At 38.5% G+C, this 22,560-nt stretch overlaps 1 protein-coding gene across 1 annotated transcript in view; it reads left to right on the plus strand.

Annotated features, from left to right (window-relative positions):
• The window catches only part of LOC127455157 (ryanodine receptor 3-like), a 201,482-nt gene that overhangs the window by 93,534 nt on the left and 85,388 nt on the right, over nucleotides 1-22,560 (plus strand). The window contains exons 35-44 of the mRNA XM_051722783.1: nucleotides 2,311-2,537; nucleotides 3,694-4,498; nucleotides 6,572-6,772; nucleotides 7,335-7,437; nucleotides 9,795-9,929; nucleotides 12,844-13,117; nucleotides 13,417-13,531; nucleotides 20,309-20,441; nucleotides 20,780-20,883; nucleotides 21,004-21,139. Of these exons, the coding sequence (XP_051578743.1) occupies nucleotides 2,311-2,537; nucleotides 3,694-4,498; nucleotides 6,572-6,772; nucleotides 7,335-7,437; nucleotides 9,795-9,929; nucleotides 12,844-13,117; nucleotides 13,417-13,531; nucleotides 20,309-20,441; nucleotides 20,780-20,883; nucleotides 21,004-21,139 (2,233 nt within the window). The remainder of the gene's footprint in view (nucleotides 1-2,310; nucleotides 2,538-3,693; nucleotides 4,499-6,571; nucleotides 6,773-7,334; nucleotides 7,438-9,794; nucleotides 9,930-12,843; nucleotides 13,118-13,416; nucleotides 13,532-20,308; nucleotides 20,442-20,779; nucleotides 20,884-21,003; nucleotides 21,140-22,560) is intronic.

A 22,560-nucleotide genomic window follows, 5' to 3' on the forward strand; every position in this document is an offset into this window, starting at 1 on the left:
CTAGCTACATGTTAAAAATGTTAGCAACATCTAGCTTCATGCTAAAACATGCTAACAAAAACTAGTTACTGTTAAAAAATGCTAGCAACACCTAGCTTCATGCGCAACATGCTATTAATGCCTAGCTATATCCTAGCATTGCATAGCTACATTCTAAAACATGTTAGGAACACCTAGCTTCATGCTAAAACATGCTAGCATTGCCTAGCAATATGTTAAAACATGCTAGTAACATGATAGCAACTCCTAGCTACGTGCTAAATTAGGGCTGGGCGATATGATAATATAAAGTGTCAATCAACAGAGATTTTTCTATATCATGTATATCGCGGTATGTAAATATCCATGTGTGCAAACTGTACCTATCAGTGGGCACGCTTCCCGTGAAACTGAAACCAGGCTTGCGCGGGGATTGAATTCGGCGGTTATTTGCACGCGCTGGTTTAACACTAGATTCACTAAAGGAATTATGCAGATCAGGGAACGCCTCAAACGCACCTACAAACTCGTGGCTGATTCTTTGCTATTCTGATTTTGCGGGCCGGTTCTGAGCACTCTACAGTGAAGGATGCAGAAGTCAACCGTGATCTGACTGACACACTCTGCTGGGACAGTGTCACTGTGATCCAGACACCTGGATCATCTCTTTAACATGCCGAGGTGCGCTTGACTACAATGCACATCTGTACGTTTCCATCATTTGATTAATTTTTGATGATGTGATCAAAAGAAAAGTTACAAAAATGAAGGGGAGCTTGTTATTAAAACAGGTGCGACATCTGGTTCACAAAAGCCGACACAGATTAGAAAAATGTCATCTGCAAACTGTTGCGCAACGATAATCACTTGTGGTAATACAAACAATCTGTTTAAACACCTTAAAATGAAGCCCACTAAAGAATGTTATGAAAGCCAAAAGATGCGCTCTGCATTAATTCTGTCTTTATCTTTTTTATTTTTTTTTTTTTTTGCAAGATGTGTTTGTAAATATATTTTACATTTATTTTCTGCAAGACGTTATTTTCGTTGTGTATTTTTTACTAAAATATGTAATATTTTCTACATTTATAATAAGACTGGTCACTAACATATCAAACTGAAATTTGGCATAATGTGAAATTGATATTATGTTAAAACTGAGTGTTTATTTTATTTTTAACTTTGTTTTTCAAGTTCAAAATAAAGAGAAAATTATATAAGAGGAAGTAGTTTTCATTTAAAAAGTGTTTATTTCACTGACTAGATTTTCCAAAAATAGGCATTACAATATGGTTATTTATTATGTTAACCAATTTTGATTGGTTTTTCAGAAGAAGAAAAAATTACTATATTGCGATATATATAGTTGTGATATAAAATTACTCATATCGTGATATAATATTTTGGTCATATCACCCACCCCTATGCTAAAACATGTTAGTAACACCTAGCTTCATGTTAAACATGCTAGCAACATGCTAGTAATGCCAAGCTACATGTTAAAACATGCTAGCTACATGCTAGCATTGCCTAGCAACATGCTAAAACATGCTAGCAACATGCTTGCATTGCCTAGCTACATTCTAAAACATGTTAGCAACTCCTAGCTTCATGCTAAACATGTTAAAATATACTAGCAATGCCTAGCTACATGTTAAAACACGTTAGAAACAACTAGCAACATGCTAGCAATGCCTAGCTACATGTTAAACATGCTAGCAACATGATAGCATAGCCTAGATATATTTTAAAACATGTTAGGAACTCCTAGCTTCATGCTGAACATGCTAACAACACGCCAGCAATACCTAGCTACATGCTAAAACACGCTATCAATGCCTATCTACATTAAAACATGCTTGAAACAAATAGCAACAAGCTAGCAATGCCTAGCTACATGCTAAAACATGTTAGCATTGCCTAGATTGATGCTAAAACATGGTTGCAACATGCTAGCAATGCTTAACAACATGTTAAATCATGATAGCAATGCCTAGCCATATCTCTGCACCAGAACATCTAACTGACATGGGGGTGGGCACATTCAACTGTGGACAGTTGGTGGGAAATTGTGGTTATGAGTTTTGTCACGGCAAGCACCTCTCACATTTTCATCGAGAAGTCTTAATAATTTTAGCAAATTCCTTTATTTATACAGTTTGCTGCAATAAACAGCTTGAGTCATCAATCAAAAATGTTCCCAGAAGTCCAGAAGTGGCATTGTGACATCAAATGTTGCATAGTTCTCCCTCACTGTCAAGTTGCGAATGGGTCAATTCTTTTCACTATTCCGTACAGAATAATGGTTTGTTTATAACTTGTCTTCTCCAGAATGCGATGCCCATTTCCTCTGCCATCTTTAAGAGTGAGCACAAGAATCCTGTTCCTCAATGTCCACCTCGTCTGGACGTCCAGACCATCAATTCAGTGCTGTGGAGCCGAATGCCAAACACATTCCTGAAGGTGGAGACGACTCGCGTCAGTGAGAGACACGGATGGATGGTGCAGTGTCTGGAGCCGCTACAGATGCTCGCTGTACACATTCCAGAGGAGAACCGGTACAAACACACTTTTACACAAACCCAAATGAACGTGTCACACACAGATGAAAAACACACACTAGTACAAGCATACACCTTTAATTAGTGGTGTTTGATAAGTCAAGCATCACGTACTATTGCTTTGAACTAGTGTAAGTGATTTGAACAAACCCCTAACCCTACCCTCATTGTTGCAACATTGTTTACATAGTTTACACACATATATATTTATATATATATATATATATATATATATATATATATATATATATATATATATATATATATATATATATATATATACACTGTACCATCCAAAAATGTTATTGAAGTTGACAAGCTATACATAATTTGAAAGGTTTAAGTGCTCAGCGTCGTTATTTCATCACTGTTTTATGACTGTAATGCTCCAGCGACAGTTATACTGTATAATAATGTGATGGGGGTACAAATAAAAACATGCCAATCAGAACGGGACTTCATACCTCTGTGAAAATGCAGTCGCCAGATGAATCCAGTCCATCACATATGAGCAAACTTTCCATGCCAAGCTTCCAGTGCATAACATCCGATTTTACGGTATTTTAGCCTAAATGGCCAAACAGCACAGCTGGATTTTCTGACATCATGTTATGCATAGCCAGTTAGTATAGTATAGCTATACAGCCAACCAGTGTCCTTTGGGCAAACTTTTTGATGAAAGTAATGTATAGCCAATACATTCAGCCTTCAGGTTCAGCCTTCGATACATTCAAGCCTGTAGATGGTAAACGTTTCAGATTTCACCAGCCATAAATCCTCTGACGTGTCTCGTAATGCAGCTGTCACTTCATATGCAATGGCAGATGCACTAGTATTTCTTTGCACACAAAACACCATATAGTCATATGAGAATGAGTCATTTTGGCAGCTTGGTTTCAACAAATGCTCTTTTTGCAGAGAGGAGAAAGTTTTGAGTTCTGAAACATACAGTATGTTTTTATTGCACAATGAACTGTTTTTATAGGAAAATTTGATTCCTCATGACATGACCCCTAGTTAACTACATTAGTTAACATAAACTAACAGTGAACAATACTTTGACAGCATTCATTTATCTTGATTAATATAAAAAGCTTAACTCGTATTAAACCTGGAATTTTACTTTAATAAAGATGAATCTGCCTCATTCCAGGTGTGTGGATATTATGGAGTTATCTGAACAAGAAGACTTGCGTAAATTCCACTATCACACACTGAAACTCTACTGCGCTCTGTGTGCACACGGAAACACGCGTGTAGCTCATGCCCTCTGCAGCCATCTCGACCAATCACAGCTCCTGTACACCATCGACAACCAATACCTGTCAGGCATGCTTCGTGAGGGCTTCTACAACGTTCTCATCAGTGTGCACCTGGAGACGGCCCGGGCCGCTCGCCTCATGATGAACAACGAGTTCATCGTCCCCATCACCGCCGAGACGCGCAGCATTCGACTCTTTCCTGATGCGTCCAAACGGCACCAGCCTCCAGGCGTCGGCCTCAGCACCTCCCTCAAACCCAGACTCAACTTTGCTCCACCCTGTTTCATAAGCACCAAACGTGACCAGCACCTGTACAGTCCTGAAGTCCCATTGGACATTCTGAAGGAGAAGGCCATCAGCATGCTGACGGAGGCGGTGCAGGGTGGAGGGGATCACATTAGAGACCCTGTCGGTGGGAGTGTGGAGTATCAGTTCGTGCCCATTCTACGGCTCATTAGCACGCTGCTGACGATGGCCGTCCTGACCAGCGATGACGTGCACAAGATCTTACTGCTCATTGAGCCCAATGTGTTTGGAGAACAGATGGTTGAAGGACTGAGAGATGCGACAATGAAAGAAGGTCTGACTGGAGCCGAAGAGAAAGCTGTGGAAGCAGGAGAGGAAGAAGCTAAAGACAGTAAAGTTCTGATGAAGGGACTGCTGGAGAAGAAACTACCAGAGTCTGTTAAACGACAGGTGAGAGATCAGTGTCCATCAGCTGTAGTACAGCCATGACGAACATTTACCATGGTAACCACACCATACCATTACTGCAGATATTGTTACTATCTTCTTCAAACCGCATAAGAAGCTTCCCGAATCTTTGTCATTTTGTTTCATTTCTTATACAACTAAATTCTTCTATAACTATATTTGTTACAGTACTGTTGTCATCAAAAGCCTACATTGTGTTGTTGTATGCAGTTGTTCTTTTCAGAACCAAATACCAGAACCAAATGATTTTCATGACTTTCGTTTCCAGTAATGATTCTTGAACGATTCCTGCATTGCTATTCACTGGCACTAAACACATTGCGACCAGTGTAGCCTGATTCCTGAATAAATGACTCTTATTAGTCAGTTTTTTTAATCTACAGAGCGGAACACACTGCAACCAGTGTGGTCAGATTCTCGAACTAATGACTCTTATGAGCTGGTTCTTTTGAATCTACAGTGTGAAACGTACACATAACCAGTGTAGTGTGATTCCCGAACGAATGACTCTCTTTTGAATCTACAGTACGAAACACACAGCACAACCAGTGTGGTCCGATTCCCAAACAAATGACTCTCTTTTGAATCTAAAGCACGTAACACACAGCGTGACCAGTGTAATCTGATTCCCGAACGAATGACTCCCTTTTGAATCTACAGTACGAAACACACAGCACGACCAGTGTAATCTGATTCCCGAATGAATGACTCTCTTTTGAATCTACAGTACGAAACACACAGCATGACCAGTGTAATCTGATTCCTGAACGAATGACTCTCTTTTGGATCTACAGTACGAAACACACAGCATGACCAGTGTAATCTGATTCCCAAATGAATGACTCTCTTTTGAATCTAAAGCACGTAACACACAGCGTGACCAGTGTAATCTGATTCTCGAACGAATGACTCTCTTTTGAATCTACAGCACGAAACACACAGCACGAGTGTAATCTGATTCCCGAATGAATGACTCTCTTTTGAATCTACAGTACGAAACACACAGCACGACCAGTGTAATCTGATTCCTGAATGAATGACTCTCTTTTGAATCTACAGTACGAAACACACAGCACGACCAGTGTAATCTGATTCCCGAATGAATGACTCTCTTTTGAATCTACAGTACGAAACACACAGCACGAGTGTAGTCTGATTCCTGAACGAATGACTCTCTTTTGAATCTACAGTACGAAACACACAGCACGACCAGTGTAATCTGATTCCCGAATGAATGACTCTCTTTTGAATCTACAGTACGAAACACAGCACGAGTGTAGTCTGATTCCTGAACGAACGACTCTCTTTTGAATCTACAGCACGAAACACACAGCACGACCAGTGTAATCTGATTCCTGAACGAATGACTCTCTTTTGAATCTACAGCACGAAACACACAACACGACCAGTGTAATCTGATTCCTGAACGAACGACTCTCTTTTGAATCTACAGTACGAAACACACAGCACGAGTGTAGTCTGATTCCCGAACGAATGACTCTCTTTTGAATCTACAGCACGAAACACACAGCACGAGTGTAGTCTGATTCCCGAACGAATGACTCTCTTTTGAATCTACAGCACGAAACACACAGCACGAGTGTAGTCTGATTCCCGAACGAATGACTCTCTTTTGAATCTACAGTACGAAACACACAGCACGAGTGTAGTCCGATTCCTGAACGAATGACTCCCTTTTGAATCTACAGCGCGAAACGTTATCTCCCGAACAAATTACTTTTATCAGCCGGTTTATTTTAGTGATTCAAAAATGAACTGAACTGTTACTATTCATTTTGCAATATCCAGCTCTTGAGACTTAAATCAGAGTGACTATATGTTCATATGACAATGTGTACACGTAACGATTTTTGTTGTCTTTATTGATAAGAATTGGAATTGGAACTGGGATCGTTCAATGTACCTACTCGTGTGATTGCTAATACAGTAATGGTCAAAAGTTAGGACTCACTTGACTGAATTATTATACTGTATTTTAAAACGTATTAACATATATAATGACAGATTGTCCATGTTGCTGTTGTTTTTCTGTAGATGTGTGAACTCCTGCATTATTTCTGTGACTGTGAGTTGAGACATCGGATTGAAGCCATCGTGTCGTTCTCTGATAGTTTCGTCTCAAAGCTGCAGTACAACCAGAAGTTTCGTTATAATGAGCTGATGCTCGCTTTGAACATGTCTGCTGCCGTCACTGCCAAAAAGACCAAAGAGTTTCGCTCGCCGCCGCAGGAACAGGTATACGTTACATTCACACACTTAAACTTTTACAACCTCATGTAACCAGCTGAACTCATATTTACATTATTACATTTTACACACCAATCACTTCACCAGTGTATTTCAGCTAAATAAGGTTTGTTCACTATTTTGTTTTACACAAAACTTATTTCAGGAAACGCATACCATCCCACAGCCTTGGGACGAAGGATATCTGCCGTCTGAGCTCCATTAAACATTTGTGTGAAGTCTGTGTTTAATCTAAAGTGCATGAAGGCTTGAAGACGCTCGTGTGTGACATTGAATCTGTCATTAAAACTCATCTCACAGTTTTTCTTCTCACTCAAACAGACTTTTCTCGGCTCGTCATGGCCGTTTATTCACTGCATTATTATGCATAATGATGTATTATTTCTGTTCTCCTGATCTTAAACACAAATATGGATATTCTTTGGTCTTTCTCAGCATCTCATTCAGCACTGTGGTGTGAGGTTTTCTCTCTCTGTACTGCAGTTGAATGTTCTGCCACATTAAAGCTCAGATCGGCTTCATTAATGGAGTAATTTGGTGTTTCTTTCAGATTAACATGCTGTTGAACTTTAATATGGGTGAAGATTGTCCGTGCCCAGGAGACATACAGGAAGAACTGTATGACTTTCACAGCGAACTGCGACTGCACTGCGGTGAGCTCAAACACACAGCAACTTCTAACGATTATGATGATAATGAAATGCAAATAATTTCCCTTTTCCGAATCTGCATCGTGCAACATTGAGAACAGACGGCACAAACTGTGAAAAAGACAATTAAAGTGAAACATTTGCTTTAAGTTTCCATACACAATCACAACACCTGTGTATTCCTGTAGTTGTTATTTAGATCATATTGTAAGCGATCTAAGGAGACTTATTAATCTCTCTTCTGATAAAACAAAATAATGTTTCATAATATTGGAATGTATGAAACGGGCTCACGTTTGAAGAGATTGTGAACCGCAGAATATATAAACCTAAAGATGAACCTTTCTTCTATCCCAGTTTAATATGTAGAGACTGGAATTATAAGGAAGCTGTTTGTAGGTTCATTTTCTGGAAAGCTGTAAACGCTGTGTCTCTGTGGTACTATAAAAATTCCTCTGATTTGAGTGACCTGTCCAGCCCGACACAACAACATGGACTCAACTAGTGTGAGTTGGGGGTGGGACCATCTGTTTGTTCAATCAATAGCAGACGGGGAGATTATTCGGAAAGCTGTTTGAAAACATTTCAAATCGGTGGCACAAAAATGACACACTTCAGTTTGACCCTTAAAGCTCGGATGGGAGAAAAAATATAATTGTTGAAATATTAATAACTACAGTCTTGATCAACACAAAATAGGTATCGTTTGAAAGCTTAGAAGCTCTACTTTACAATGCATGTAGACATTATGAACAAAACTGAACAAGTGCTTTGAAACTTGCAGACAAATCAGAAGTGTTCTGTTTTGATAATTTATTAAAAAATAAATAAAAAAAAAGCCTATTATTTTTACTCACAGACAAAAATATATTGAGTAATAGCTAAGTATATGTCTTTGACATGTTGGTGTTGATTATATGCCGCGTTTTTGCTTATAACTTCACAAAAAATAAACGTAAAATACAATGATTATCTTTCAAACGAGTCCACACACAAGATAATCTGATGTATAGATCATTAGATAATCCACATAAAGCACAATGTTACATATGGCCACCAGGAGATGGCGCCAAATACATGACACAGATTCAATGATGACTCAAATGACACAGAATGAAACTCATTCTGTGAAATCTCATTACTAAAATCATGTCTGCATGCTATGCAAACCTTTAGTCATTGTTGTGTTTGCATGTGTAATTAGTTCTTATGTACAATTATTATGTTTTATTTGTTTTGAGATGTTTTTGGACACTATGATAAATTACTTTTGTAATGCTATAACTTTTGATTGCTTTGTCGTATCAACACAAATGTTTTCTCATACAGTTGACATGATTAGAAACAAAACAAAAGCAGTTTTTCAGAGTCACCTTATTGGTGAGTTGTGCGTGGATTCTGCAGAGAATAGCATGAAGCCTCCACACGTGCTATGTCTCCGTGGCAACGCGCGCAACAAGCCACGTGATAAGATGCGCGGTTTGACGGTCTCAGACACGGAGGCAACTGAGATTCGTCCTCCACCACCCGGATTGAGGCGAGTCACTACGCCACCACGAGGACTTAGAGCGCATTGGGAATTGGGCATTCCAAATTAGGGAGAAAAAGGGAGAAAAAATAAAAATATTTGGCTCAATGTTTTGTGATTTTAGGCTGAGTGTCTCAGAATGTATCACAGTCTATATCATTAAAACAATTGAAAAGTTTTCTTTACAGTGATATCAAACACTTGACCCTCCTTGTTTTTATTTTGTTTTTTTTGTCGAGTTATAAGTCTTTAATTTTGGGAAATCTTTAAAAACACCTTCAGAGCTTAAAGGGTTAAAACGTGCTAAACGTGTTAATGTTTCCAACAATTACAAGAAAATTATGATGAAAACCGTACAGGGGTGTTTTTAAAACTTTTTTGTGTGTTTTGAGTCATTTGAAGACAATTTTAAAATTAAATCAACATGAATAAAATGTAACAACCTAAACAGATACAAATGTATCAGACCTGTAATGATGTTTTTAACAAGTGGCTGTACAGTTGACATGTAAACAGAACCACAGTATTGTGTTCACTTGTGTTGTTCTTGTGTTACAAAGCTTCACATCACACAAGCAGCTTATAGATGTTAAATTGCACTGTTGATTTAGAAATAATGTAACCAAAGCAGATGTGTCGAGTTTTGTGAGAGATCTCTATCCAGCAGACGCTCACACATCAACATGATGTAAATAATTAAAGGTCTCACTCTTCAGGGAGCTTCAATTGCAATCAATCCAACAGTTGTGTGTGAGAGAACAGAGACAGGACAGGAATCTGGAAGAAGCAGTATTTAATGTTTCTGATGTGTTTTGTTTTTTTGTCTCTGCAGGAGTTCCAGTGGAGGAGGACGAGGAAGATCTGGACTCATCCATTAAAGGTCGACTGCTCGCTCTCGTCTATAAGATCAAAGGTCAACCACAGAAATCTGAAACACAGCCCACAGAGAAAGAGCAGACCGCTCCCTGTAAGAATATATGCCACCTTTTTATTTCACAAACAATCTTCCAGATTGGATTAAATGCTTCAACTCGAACATGAATGATTACGGTGTCTGCAGCAGAAAACTCAACTGATATTTATTTTCCCAAACATTCTAGTAAGTGTTTGTTTTAAATCCCTAACATCATGAATTTAACTTCAGCTATTAATTCAACTCGAAGCACTTTTTGTCTTAGATGTGCTATCTATTTTAGGTTTGAAAAGCGATCTCTTTTTTTAATTAATTGAACTGGAGGAAATTATATCAGTGCACTAATAAATACAAATTTACAATATGGTTCTATTCATTAAAACTAATTCATGTATTCGTTATCATGAATTAACAATTTATCGCATCACAGCATTTATTAATCTCGATGGTAATGCTTTCTATGAAGCCCATATTTATAATGCATTGTAAAGACATTATAATGCATTAATAATGTCTCATAATACACCGTATAATAAGTAAGTTATAACTTCTCATATATAATTATAACTACAGTTATAATACATTATAAGTCTTCCCCTATTCATAGTTATACTTTAGAGTATAATGCACTACATTACATTTCGTTATTTAGCAGACACATTTATCCAAAGCGACTTACAAATGAGGAACATCAAAAGCAATTTTGTCAGACAATAGTCAACCATATCCTCAGTTCCATTTAGTCTTGAGTTTAATGCTCGTGTGCAGTCCTGAGCTCAGCATCTGTTTTATTATCTGATGTCCATCAAGTATCAGAGCGGGAATGTTCGTCAGCACTGTTTCTAATTAACCGCCCTATAAAACCCTTATTGACCTCTGACAGACAGAGCCGTAACGGCCCATGAAAGAGTGATTGACAGATGACCTGAGCAGACGCTTTTCTCCCATCAGTCTCATTATTTAAATGTTGATGACAGTCACTGGAACAGCGTCTGGGAATAAAGTCAGCACATTGTCAGAGGGTTTTCTGTGTGACTGCAGTTTCAAGAGCTTTCCTATTACTGAGTTGTTGTTGTTTTTTGAACCTCATCATAGTACGATTTATATATATATAAATGATACAAGTAGGGAACACTGGGGCTAGTTGTCACACTTTTTTACTCCGGTGAATATTTCTCAGGGGAGCTTTATTTTTGAAAGTTAATATATGTATAGCCACAGACCTTAAAGTTTATACAGATCATTGAACACGTGTGGCATGATGTTACCCTATATGGGGTAAGTTGTCACAGTGAAATCTGCCATTAAACCAGTGGTGTAGGTTTCATGTGAACATTGAGGGTTGATGGGGGAATGTGTCTCCACCATCACCTGCATTAAAATGCCTATTAAAGGCTTTTCAGTAAAAGTTTATCCTCCTGACTGCTGTGTGCATTTTCCATTCTCCTATTTGTTTTTTAACTAGTGGCCCCGAAGAAACATGCAAAAAATAAAAAATAAAGAAAAAAAATTGATGTCCTCATATGTGGACAGCGGGACTAAGTTGTGAAATTTTAAATAACACCAAAAGTAAAATTGTTATTATGTTTGCAAGCGTGTTGATTATTCATGTTTTTGAGACGTTACAGACATTACATCAGAAATTATCATAATTAATTCTGATTTAAAGTAATGTCCAGCATCATCCAATCACTGTCAATCATGTTAAAATAAAATGATACATTATAAATTCTGAATCTATGTACTGATTATCATTGTCACATGTCTGTCAAACATGTTGAGTGATCCAAACATCATCTGCAGCCTGAAACTGAACTTTTGATCAGATTTTAGGAGTGAATGCACTTAACTGCATAGAGAGATATAGGATGCTCCCTTGCTCCCTATTTAGTGAATGACTTAACCTCCAGTGTGCTGTCTGTCTGCACTGGTCTCAGAACAGTTTGAAATGCACCTTATTTTCATCCTAACTCCATATAAAGCCCCTGAAAGACACATTTTTCAGTTTTTGGATGCATGCATTAATTCTCAATGTGATAATACACAGACAGTGAATAAAGGATATTTGAACTGAAACTGAGCATACAGTCCACAAATGTGGTCATTGTGTTAATCAGCGTGCCGTTTTGCCATACATTTCTCAAATTTAAAATAATGTCATATCGGATGAAACTAGAGACTCTAATCTTTTGACTCAAACAGGTTTTAATGTAAAAACTTAATGAGGTTTCTTACCAGATGTGGTTTTGTTGCTGTTTCTCCCAAAGATAAACTCCGCTGTGGTCAGCACCATGTTGTTTTGTTACATGACTCCGTGCGTCTAAAGTTTAACACTTTACTGACAGCACAGAGTCTCCTGAACTGAGATCAGTCAGTTTAAATTAAATTAAATTATGCATAGCTTCTAGCGAAGCCAAAACGTAATGTCCACGCATGTGGACGCGGGGTTGCTCAATGGTAAAAGTAAAAACATTTTGAGGCACAAAACAATACATGACACAACAAAAATGGAAATGATAATGTACAAAAACATCAAAACATTGTTTTGGCCAACAAATATAGCAATTGAGTACATTTATCATATTTAAAACACATGATGTGACAACCTGCCCCGACCTGACTTTCATACAAAACTTTTGCTCTAAGAACACAGTAAAAATCTACCTTTGTATTATAGTTAACTCTTCCCTTAATGTATGCCAGTGTGTTTTGATTATGTTCCCTTGTTTACCCAAGAGCTGTAACAAAAATGTGATTATAGAGAGAGCAGAATTTAAGAGGGTTCTGAACTAGGTGTCTGAAACCAACATACAAAACCTCTTTTTGCAACTGGACTTTTCACTTTAAATTATTGTTACTGAGATAGCGCCTTTGTGACAACTTGCCCCGTTCACCCCAATATAATGTAAACTCAACTAGAGTGTTCTAACTGTGATGAAGTTCTGTAAACTCTCTGGTCTCTCTGAAGCGAATCTGAAGGAGTTGATCTCTCAGACGATGGTGAGCTGGGCTCAGGAGACTCACATTCAGGACCCAGAGCTGGTGCGAGTGATGTTCAGTCTGCTCAGGAGACAGTACGACAGCATCGGCGAGCTGCTCCGGGCCATGAGGAAAACCTACACCATCAGCGCCGGCTCTGTACAAGACACCATCCACCTGCTCGCATCGCTGGGACAGATCCGATCGCTGCTCAGTGTCCGCATGGGCAAAGAGGAGGAGCAACTCATGATTGACGGCCTGGGGTAGAGGATCATTTGAATATTAATGAGTGGTGTACAGTGCCTGAGACTCAGTCTGTGTTTCTCATGATCTTAAAAACCTTTAGCAGGAAAGAAGCTCAAACACGAGACCGTTTGGATTTGCTTAAAATACTACATTAATCCCCATGCTGTCGTTTGAAACCAGCTTCACCATCACTAATAATCAAGAATGAGTCTGTGTTTTTTTTGCAGCTCAGGACAAATATTTGCTTTTTATAGATGACATAATACATAGATAACACACTCAGAAGTGATGTCATGTCTGCTCTTGTGTGTTTCAGTGACATCATGAATAATAAAGTGTTCTACCAGCATCCAAACCTCATGAGAGTTCTGGGGATGCACGAGACCGTCATGGAGGTGATGGTGAATGTACTGGGAGGAGGAAAATCACAGGTACTGACAACAGGAAGTGTCTGTCTCTGTATGAGCGGTGACATTCCAGAATGCTTTTCTTGTGTTGACATTAAGTCTTTGTGTGCCTCATGAAAACACTCTTGTGTAACAGTGTGAAAAATAAATGTGTCTTTGTGACACTGATTGGGTCCTGTAGAGGCTGTTTAGGGTTTTGTTGTGTGTGTGTGTGTGTGTGTGTGTTTGTGTGAGTATGGGTGTGTATGGGTGTGTGTGTGTGTATGTGTGTGTGTTTGTGTGAGTATGGGTGTATGTGTGTGTGTTTGTGTGAGTATGGGTGTGTGTGTGTGTGTGTGTGTGTGTGAGAGTATGGGTGTATGTGTGTGTGTTTGTGTGAGTATGGGTGTGTGTGTGTGAGTGAGAGTATGGGTGTGTGTGTGTGTTTGAATGTGTGTGTGTGTGTGTGTGTGTTTGTGTTTGAGTGTGTGTTTGTGTTTGAGTGTGTGTTTGTGTTTGTGTGTGTGTTTGTGTGTGTGTGTGAGTGTGTTTGTGTGAGTATGAGTGCATGTTTTTGTGTGTTTGTGCATGTGTGTCTGTGTGAGTGTGTGTGTGTATATGTGTGAATGTGTGTGTGTGTATGTATGTGTGTATGTGTGTATGAATGTGTGTATATGTATGTGTGTATATGTGTACAGGTTTAACCTCCATTGTGAGGACCAGCTAGTGGACCTCACAAGGGAAATAACATATTAAATGATGTTTTTTTTTTTTTTATGTAAAAATGCAGATAGTTTTTTGTGAGGGTTAGGTTTAGGGGTAGGGTTAGGGTTAGGGGATAGAATCTATAGTTCATACAGTATAAAAATCATTATGTCTATGGAGAGTCCTCATAATGTGTGTGTGTGTGTATATGTGTGGGTGTGGGTGTGTGTATGTGAATGTGTGTGTGTATGTTTGTGTGTGTGTGTGTGTATGTTTGTGTGTGTGTGTATGTTTGTGTGTGTGTCTGTGTGTGTGTGTGTGTGTGTATGTTTGTTTGTGTGTGTGTGTGTGTGTGTGTGTTTGTGAATGTGTGTTGTCTAATGAACACTAGACGTTCACAATCTCCTGTGGGTTTGATGTCTGTGTGTTTCCTGTGTCTGTGGTTTGAATGGGATTAATGAAAGCTATTGTGTGATTTACAGTGAGTGTTCAGAATGAAATACTAACTTACTACTTACTGAATACTACAGAGTATACACTTTATCTTACAAATCTAGTATATGAAACAGTATGCATTAAGTGATAATGTATAGTCAGCCGGTTGTTATATAAACCCCCGTCATGAATATTACATCATGATGCCTGATGATGGCGGCGCGGATGGCTGCCTCGGTTTGGAGCGCACCTATTGTTTTGTTGTTTTTGTTTGTTTGTCCTGTGTTTAGTAATCTTTTTCCAGTCAGTTTTACCAGAGACGAACTGCTGAACATTCGACAGCATATACCAGTCAATCTTTTCCTGGATTTTGAATATTTGGACGTTTTGTTTGACATTTTAGTCGGAGGCGCAGCTGTGTTGTTTAAACGCGCTATGAGACGCAGGCGAGGGAGATGAGCAGGCGCGCTGGTCAAACTCCATTGGCGGGGCTTTCGAACAGCACTGCCGAACATTCATCTTGCGAATCTCAGCTCTCTTCCTAACAAAACAGACGAACTACATCTCCTCACCCGCACAAACAAGGACTTTTCAACCTCTGCTGCCTGGCGGTAGAACATGCTTTTACATCAATGAAAGTTGGTGTACAGATGTAACAACGTTAAAGAAGATGTGCTGTCCTAATTTGGAAGTGCTCTTCATCAACTGTAAGCCTTTCTACTTGCTGCGGGAGTTTTCCTCGTTTATTCTGATGAGTGTGTATGTCGCGCCAAACACGTGTTTGAATGCCGCGCTGCAACAGCTGGCTGATCAGATCACAGACACAGAACAGCAATACCCAGACTCAGTTATTATTATTCTTGGGGATTTTAACAAAGCAAACCTCACACGTGAACTGCCCAAATACAAACATCACATTACATGCCCCGCCAGAGACAGAAATATACTGGATCACTGCTACACAACAATAAAGAATGAATATCGCTCTGTTCCTAGAGCAGCTTTAGGACTCTCTGATCACTGTCTGGTTCATCTTCTTCCAACCTACAGACAGAAATTAAAATCTGCTAAGCCTGTAGTAAGGACTGTAAAGAGATGAACCAATGAAGCAGAGCGGGAACTACAAGCCTGCTTTGACTGCACTGGTTGAAGTGTTTTTGAGGCTGCAGCCACACACCTGGACGAGCTCACAGATACTGTTACATTATATATCAGTTTTTGTGAGGATATGTGCATTCCTACTAGGACTTATTTAACATTTAACAACGACAAACCATGGTTTACAGCGGAACTCAGGCAGCTTCGTCAGGCCAAAGAGGATGCTTACAGAGTTGAGGATAAAGTCTTGTACAATCAGGCCAGGAACACACTGAATAAGGGAATCAGAGTGGCTAAAAGAAGATACTCTGAGAAGCTGAAAAACAAGTTTTCAGTTAACAACCCTGCATCAGTGTGGAGTGGCATGAAACAACTCACAAATTACAGGACTCCTACCCCCAACCCCGTGGTGGACCAACAACTGGCTGACGACCTGAATGTGTTCTACTGCAGATTTGAAAGGCCCAATCTCACACCCCACACCCACTTTGTCCTTCACTTCACACAAACACCAACACCTCCTGCAACCCCCCTCCTCCCCCCTCCTGCTACTCAACCTGCACTTAAGATCTGTGAAGATGATATGAGCCACGTCTTTCGAAAACAAAGGATAAGGAAAGCACAGGGCCCAGATGGCGTTTCACTGGCATTTCTTAGATCCTGTGCTAACCAGCTGGCCCCCATCTTCACACAGATCTTCAATAGATCACTGGAGCAGTGTGAAGTCCCATGCTGCTTCAAATGTTCCACTATTATCCCCATCCCAAAGAAACCAAAAATCACAGGACATAATGACTACAGACCTGTCGCCCTGACGTTTGTGGTCATGAAGTCATTTGAGAGACTGGTGTTGGCTCACCTGAAGGACATCACTGTACCCTTTCTAGATCCCCTTCAATTTGCTTATCAAGCAAACAGGTCTGTGGATGATGCAGTCAACATGGGATTGCATCATATCCTGCAGCATCTGGACAGACCAGGGTTATATGCAAGGATCCTTTTTGTGGACTTCAATTCTGCTTTCAACACCATCATCCCAGCTATTCTCTGGACTAAATTACACCAACTCTCTGTTCCCATGTCTATCTGTCAGTGGATTACCAGCTTTCTGACAGACAGGTAGCAGCTTGTGAGACAGGGGAAACTCACTTCCAGCACCTGTACAATCAGCACTGGTGCCCCCAGGGATGTGTGCTCTCCTCACTACTCTTCTCCCTCTACACCAATGACTGCATCGCCAAGGACCCCTCTGTCAAGCTTCTGAAGTTTGCAGATGACACCACTGTCATCGGCCTCATCCGAGATGACGATGAGTCTGCATACAGAAGGGAGGTTGAACAGCTGGCTGTCTGGTGGAGTCAAAACAACCTTGAGCTGAACATGCTCAAAACGGTGGACAGTTATTGAAGTGCAGAGGACAGACTCAATGACTGGGGGGATCTTTAGGAGGAACCCCCCAACACTGACCCCCCTCACCATTCTAAACAGTCATTCAGGTTCCTGGGCACTACCATCTCACAGGACCTGAAGTGGGAGACCCACACTGACTCTGAGGAAGTTCAACCTGCCACAGGCACTGCTGATACAGTTCTACTCAGCGGTCATTGAGTCTGTCCTCTGCACTTCAATAACTGTCTGGTTTGGTTCCAAAATCAGCTATCAGAAGACTACAAAGGACAGTTTGGACTGCTGAGAGGATTATAATTTTATAATTTATAATTATAATTTTTTTTACATTAATTTATAATTATGTTTGTAATTTTTTATTTATTTATTTATTTTTATAATTGGTTGATTTTTTTGGTTTGATTCTGGACCCCACTCACCCTGCCCACTACCTTTTTGAACTGTTGCCTTCTGGCCGACGCTTCAGAGCTCTGAACACCAGAACCGTCAGGCACAGGAACAGTTTTTTCCCTCAGACTATCCATCTCATGAACAGATAAAACTGCCCCATTGAGCAATAATTAATGTGCAATACACAGTTTAGTCTTTTTATATTTATCCAACACATCCAACCTCTTCTGCCATTACATTCCCTTGCACTGTACATAACCGATTTGCACTACGTATGTGTGTGTGTGTGTGTATGTATGTATGTATGTATGTATGTATATATATTCATATATGTGTATATGTGTGTATATATGTTTATGTATGTATGTGTGTGTATGTATATATTTTCAATATATATATATATATATATATATATATATATATATATATATATATATATATATATATATATATTGTCTATTGTGTATTCTATATGTACTTTTCTATATATATATTATACTTATAATATTCTTTTCAATATTTATCTATTTTTATATACATTTATATAATATAAATCTATATTTTAATGATTTTTTCAAAGTCTTGTTGCTGTTGTTGTATTGTTGTACACTGGAAGCTCCTGTTATCAAGACAAATTCCTTGTATGTGTAAGAATACTTGGCAATAAAGCTCATTCTGATTCTGATGAAGTAGAGGACTCTTGTATCACCCTAAAGGGGTTTATTTTGTGATAACATCCGACTGACTGAATGTTATACTGCTTATTACAGGGCTAGCTGCTAAATAAATAAATAATTGGACATTAAATATTTATTTGTGTTGAAATTGTTGTTATGTGAGAAGAAAGTCTCTAGAAACAGCTGAATTCCACCTTCGATTTGTGTTCTGTTGTTGTTTGTTTTTTGAAAATGACCATCTGTTACTATCATCTGCTCATTGTCCCACTTATTAGAAGACTACTTGCTAAATAAACAAATGAATGGACATGAAACATTTATTTGAGTTGAAATAATTTTACTTGCTTGTAGAGATCAGAAAGTGATACGAGAAGCAGGAAAGATGACTCGCAATAACTGGATGAACGGTCTGATATCACTTAATCCCGTCGGATGTGCGATTGGGAAATATCAGACCGCTGGATGGAGCAATTGACCAATCAGAACTGAGTATTCCAGAGAGCCGTGTAATAAGTGTAGGATACAGTAAATCTACAGGATCTATTAAATTATTCAAAAATACATATTAAAATGCAATTCACACAAATAATTACTTAAATACACCTTTACTATGATGAACATATTTTCAAATGTTGAGTTCAAAATCATTTTAAATATTTTTTTCTGGGGATTTAAGTAAAACATGTCATCTGGTGTAACCGTCCAGTGACAAAAAAAAATAAAAATCTAAATCTTATTAAAAGCTGAAATTCTTGAAAAAGAAATGTGTGCATGAGTAGTGCAGAATAATAATTATATATATATATATATATATATATATTATTTTTATTCTGACTTTTTTTATTATTATTATTTTTTTTTTTTTTTTTTTTTAAAGCAGTGAAACAATTGGGTGTTTAAATAAAATGTATATTTTGAAAATATTTGTCCAACATTTCAGAGTCAGGTGATGTATCCAACATTTAGGTGGTCATTTTGTTTTTGACAAAAAACATAAAACAGAGAGTTCAAAAAAAGTTTAAAGAAAAATACTTTTTTGGGGTCAAATGGAGTAACCCCAGAGAAGAAGTCTTAATATTCTCAACTCAAAAATTCATGATATTTGTAAAAAACAAAACAAAATTTTTACGTTAAAAATTTCTTTTTTGGAAAAAGTACTGATGTATTGACGCTGACTACAACACCTGGAGTCATGAGTTCGAATCCAGGGTGTTCTGAGTGACTCCAGCCAGGTCTCCTAAGCAACCAAATTGGCCCGGTTGCTAGGGAGGGTAGAGTCACATGGGGTAACCTCATTGTGGTCGATATAATGTGGTTCTCGCTCTCGGTGGGGCGTGTGGTGAGTTGTGCGTGGATGCCACGGAGAATAGCGTGAAGCCTCCGCACGTGCTACGTCTCCACGGTAACGCACTCAACAAGTCACGTGATAAGATGCGCGAGTTGACGGTCTCAGACGTGGAGGCAACTGAGATTCGTCCTCCACCCGGATTGAGGCGAATCACTACACCACCACGAGGACTTAGAGCGCATTGGGAATTGGGCATTCCAGATTGGGGAGAAAAAAAAAAAACATGAAATCAATTTATATCTTTATTTGTAATTTCTGAAATCAAATTGGATACAGACTGATGACATTTCTCAGACCTCACACAACCTTATTTGTCAATGGCCCATTTCACACAGTGTGCTCTAGTTGAATACGGCACATTTTGTCAAATGTAGTAGATCATTCATGTATTCCATGCATACTGAAATTACACATAGTGTGTACTTCTCACACTATACTCACACTGCAGTTTGCTGTTATATCTTAGTATGCTGTTCTGATCATAGCCACTGTAGATTCTGTGTTTTATTCTAACCAGAGTTTTAGAGTAACACATTCTGACTAATGAAGTGAGTACTCTGCAGTGTTTTAATATCCTGCTGTCAGTGTGATATATGAGCTGATGTTGTGCAGTATTGATTTAAACTGGATACATATATGACAATCACATGTAACAGTATTCCAGATCAATGCTCCGTGGAATCACTGTGTATATCTGCTGTTGGTGTGAGTGACTCTTCTCCTCTGCTGTATGTCTGAATCTGTAAAAATTTGTTCTCACAGGAAATTGCTTTTCCTAAAATGGTGGCGAGCTGCTGTCGCTTCCTGTGTTACTTCTGTCGAATCAGTCGTCAGAATCAGAAGGCCATGTTTGATCATCTGAGTTATCTGCTGGAGAACAGCAGTGTTGGACTGGGTGAGTCGGGTCAGGATTAATTAATGCTTTTGGCTCTGGAGAAGCTGCAACAATTAAAGCTGTAAATTACCTGAAATTGTGCACTTAATTTAACATTGTTCTGCGCTCTATAGCAGTCTATGTTGTGACCTTCATGAACTGCACATTCAATCTATAAAGTAAATATAAAGTGCTTATATTTTAAAGAAGAGTTATGTTAAGAGTGAGATTGATAGTGTTTCATATAGTGCATACTGCCCCCTTGTGTTTGTTTCTTTAGGATTTTTCAAAATAATGTTGGAGACATTTCTGATGAATTGCATTGTGTTTTTTTGTTGATTTTGTGTGCACATTTCCAGCGTCTCCGTCCATGAGAGGTTCGACACCTTTAGATGTTGCTGCTTCATCTGTGATGGATAATAACGGTCTGGCTCTTGCGCTGGAGGAACCCGACCTGGACAAGGTGTGATTACAGTGTTCACAAATGTGTGTTACTTATTTATTTATTTATTTTAATGTGGGATTTTGAGCAGTGAGTATTTATACATTCACAAACATGTTATTTTTGTGTTTGTGTGTGTAGGTTGTGACGTATCTGGCGGGTTGTGGACTGCAGAGTTGTCCCATGCTCATAGCTAAAGGATATCCAGATATCGGCTGGAACCCTATTGAGGGAGAACGATACCTCTCCTTCCTGCGATTCGCTGTGTTTGTCAACGGTAAATGACAAACACGGACAAACAGCACAAAGTTCATGAAATGACCTGACATTTAAATGAGGATATACCATAGATTTATATTGTTTTTATATGAAACTGCACTGTGAAAAAAATTCTGTTTAATTTACACTAAAATACCGGCAGCTGTAGATGCCTGAAATTTACCGTAAAAATACAATGACCGTGTTTTAGGCTTTACAGGGTGTAATTTTGATGACTGTATATTTTACGGTTCACTACCGTTTATATTATTAAATGATGTAAACTTGATATGCTAACCTTCTGTAATTATAAACGTCTGCATTTTAACTTTAAAATGTATTGTTAATCACCGTAATAACCACAAAATCTGCATGGTGATTTAACCTCTTGAACTGGTCCAAAAGGGGGCGCTATATCGTGAAAAACATGTACACTTAAAATGCTGAAGTCCCCGTATACATAAGTCAGGCATATGTGGTATCGTTTGAAAGCTTATTATCTGAAATGTTCATAGATAACCATCACTTCTGCATTTATTTTACTTACAATAACAAAATAAGACCTTAAAACATTTGCGTTGCAAATAAGCGCCACCTAGTGGTTATGTGGTAGAAATAATAATATGAATATAAAAGTCTTTAAAATAGCAGTTAAGTAGACAAATCAAATATCAAATGAAAGCTCTCATTCTCAGGAATACGACTGTACTGATTTTCAAAAGAGTCACAAAGTGACATCAAACACAGATGTCTCATTTATGCGCCAATAACTGCTGCTGTAAGCACCAGATAGCCAAAGACTTGATATCTGCTTTTACTGTAGGCAGTTTTCTAAAACAAATGAGCCATTTTTACTTGTCTGTGAGCATGCTTGTGTGAATAATCCAATGTTATATCTTAGATGTCCAGAACAAAATATGCAGTCCAGAAGGAAAAGCATGCAAAACAAATCATCAGAAAAATATGTTTTCTAATATTTATCAATGTTATATATCCTTGCAAAGAGGAGGATCTCAGCTTTCTAATGACACCTAGATTGAGCTTGTAGTCCACTCAGAGGCCGAGATATTCAATGAAACAATGAGGGTGGTGCTTGAACTGAAAATTAGACTGAATGTCTATGGACAAGCACATCTGTGAGGGCTGAGATGCGTTAGAGCGCCGCCTACATTTCAGATCTGTATATTGTGATAGAGAAAGAAAAAAAATATAACAAGAAACTCCCCATTGCACATAACTGATAATAAAAATAAGAGGAAACATAACTAATCCCATAAAATATAATGGGATGTGTCACGCAGGGACTTCTGGGAACGCCCGGTTATTGTTTTTCACGGTAATTTTAACAAATGTTTACCATGAAAAGTACATGTAGTCTCTTGTTAAACATAATATACATTTTTACCGTTAATTATATGGTAAAATCATACTTTTTACATC

This window comes from Myxocyprinus asiaticus, chromosome 17 (assembly GCF_019703515.2).
Source record: "Myxocyprinus asiaticus isolate MX2 ecotype Aquarium Trade chromosome 17, UBuf_Myxa_2, whole genome shotgun sequence".
NCBI classification, from domain to species: Eukaryota; Metazoa; Chordata; class Actinopteri; order Cypriniformes; family Catostomidae; genus Myxocyprinus; species Myxocyprinus asiaticus.